The sequence below is a fragment of the Macrosteles quadrilineatus genome, unplaced genomic scaffold (assembly GCF_028750875.1).
Source record: "Macrosteles quadrilineatus isolate MER2022 unplaced genomic scaffold, UCM_ALF_1.0 Scaffold_33__1_contigs__length_1397503, whole genome shotgun sequence".
NCBI classification, from domain to species: domain Eukaryota; kingdom Metazoa; phylum Arthropoda; class Insecta; order Hemiptera; family Cicadellidae; genus Macrosteles; species Macrosteles quadrilineatus.
Window position 1 is genome coordinate 1172415 of NW_026542626.1, and position 2588 is coordinate 1175002.

The window sequence follows — 2588 nt, forward strand, 5'->3', positions numbered from 1 at the left end:
CATTTTTCTCAAAATTGAGTTTATTGAAGAGCTTTCCAGCACAGCCTTGTTTTTGGTTTTAAATGTTCTTAGTTGAATTTCATCTGACACTGGTTTAATATAAGTACATTCACTAACTATATTGAACTTTAAAGCCCCATAGTCACTTAAAAGGTTTTCAATAATACTTTTAATTTTTGATTCCACAGAAATTAACAAAAAACACAAGTCCTTATTTTCCTCATCACCGTTTTTAAGATAAAATGTTTTCAAGTTCCCGCTGAATGCATTTCTTAATTCAACAAATTCATTAAATGGTCCAGAACACGACCGGTAAAATCTAGAATGTGTTCGAGCAACACTTTCATCGTCCGTTTCCATCTCCCCTTCCGAGCTTACCTCCATCCTGTGGATTAACAAAACTATTTAGAATGGTTTCTCCTCTACAATTGTGTAACTAACACCACTATTTATAAGTTATTTGTAATAAGCTAACTATCTAATAACGTACTACGCCTACAAACAATTGCTTGTTAATTAGTTTTCCTATCCAGCTTAACCTCCTCACACTCTACTCCAGGCGTTTCTTTTATTGCTCTTCCTACATCATACAAAACATTCCTAATCTTTTTGAAAATGTGAGTTTTTGGCTCTGTCAAAAAAACAGCTTTAGTTGATACTTTAGTCCAAAACTTGCTTGTTGGACATTTCTTAAGATCTTTAGTGTCGGTTAGCTCTATTTTAATCATGTAACGACCCTCCTCACCGGGTGTAATAAGTTTCTTCCTCAATCTTTTCTTTTGAGTTTGAAATGTTTGTCTAATGTTAGAGGATTTTTTTGTGGACTTTACAACAAACAACCTATCAAACTTGTCTGAGTTATCTGATTCGGATCCAGAATCAGAAGCCTCGGAATGTTCATCACCCGATGATGCTTCAGATGACTCAGATGGAGATGGTGAACGATTTCTTTTCCTCTTAAGGGAAACCTTAACACTGGGCTCATGGGTTCTTTTTGGAACTGAAGGTTTATCATTATCATCATCTTCAATCAAGCTAACCTCAGGCTCTGGTAAACCACAATTAAAAACAGCCAAAGCATCTTCCACTGTACTACTCAAAAAATTGCTGGTTTCAATTGAGAAGAACCTATCACTGAAATTTTTTTTCTTTAGCAAAGGTTTGACGCATTTAATTAGATCTTTAGATGAGATTTCCTTAGCCAAGAGTCTTGGGAGTTTTTCTTGTGATAGATCATTAGGGAAAAATTCAAATAGTTTTGAATGTAAATGTTGAGATATTTGAGTTAGCAGCAATTGGAGATTCGCAAGTTCGGGATGAGAATAGAATCGTTCAGAGTCTCTTAATTTTGGAATTATATTCAGCCATCGTTCTACTGAATTTAATCCAAGAGTAATTAGATTTTGTACTATTTGTAGTAAACTGATCATGCCCACTGCAGATTTTACACCGCCCTCTTCAACTGACTGTTTAGATGGTGTCTGAGAATTCATGACTGCAAATATGTAAAAAAAATGTTACAATTTTTAAACTTGCAATAGCATTTCATGAAACAGTAATATTTGATTTTGAGCTTTGGGTTTTAAAGTTAAATGTAGTTTACATTCTCACAACTAACCCACTAAAAATCTATTGAATTACTAACACAAGAAACCTGTCTATCCAGAAATCTTATTTTACAATTAGCTTATGAAACTTTTTCTTATATTTTTTAAATATCTGCAATATTTTAATTTGATATTTTGAAGCTATGCCTTCTTGTTTTGGCCGTGTTGGAGCCATTACTGTAAATAAGTAAAATTACTAATGTTATTATTACACAAGTAATATAGTAATAATATTAAACTGTTAATAAAATGTATTGTTAAATAAAAATTAAATTTCCCATCCTAGACTTCTGCTACATTACAGATTGCAATCTATCGTCCAGTAGAACCAAAACCTCCTGCACCCCTTTCTGTTTCATCTATACAAACTAGTTCATACACCTGCGGATAGCAAATCTTTTCGCAAATTAATTGCGCGATTCTGTCTCCCCTTTCTACCATATAATCCTCATCTGAATGATTGCACAGTATAACCCCTATGTTACCAGCGAAATCCGCATCAATCACTCCGCCTGCCACATCAATACATTCTTTTAACGCGAGACCAGATCTCGGTGCAATTCTGCCATAACAATTGGCAGGGAGTGTAACTGCTAGATCTAACAACACACAAGCTCTCCCATTTGCAGGAATAGTAACCCTAATTGGTGATCTTAGGTCTAAGCCTGCTGCTTTGTTTGTGTGTCTATACGGGATGAAAGCGAGCTCGGACAGCTTTAGAAACCCAATTGAATTCATTCTGAAATTAAGAATAAGATACAATTGTAAACGTTGGCATGTTTAAACCTATTAATAGTTTATGGTATTTTAAACTGAATTTTTAATAATTTAACTATGCACATACCTGATTAATTGAGAGTTTAGAAGTCTGGGAGATGAAAGTGGTTAAAGAGTAAGGCTGGAGGTTGAGCGAAGGCCGGAGGTTGAGCGAAGGCTGGAGGTTGAGCGAAGGCTGGAGGTTGAGCGAAGGCTGGAGGTTGA

General features: G+C 35.0%; 1 protein-coding gene across 1 annotated transcript; it reads right to left on the reverse strand.

Moving 5' to 3' along the window:
* Positions 1-343: 343 nt before the first annotated feature.
* On the reverse strand, positions 344-2345 carry LOC129005800 (uncharacterized). The gene is made up of 3 exons (XM_054434807.1): positions 2093-2345; positions 831-1048; positions 344-385 (listed from the first exon to the last, which is right to left on the reverse strand). The coding sequence occupies exons 1-3, from the start codon at positions 2343-2345 to the stop codon at positions 344-346; spliced, it is 513 nt and encodes a 170-aa protein (XP_054290782.1).
* Between the last annotated feature and the right edge of the window lie 243 nt (positions 2346-2588).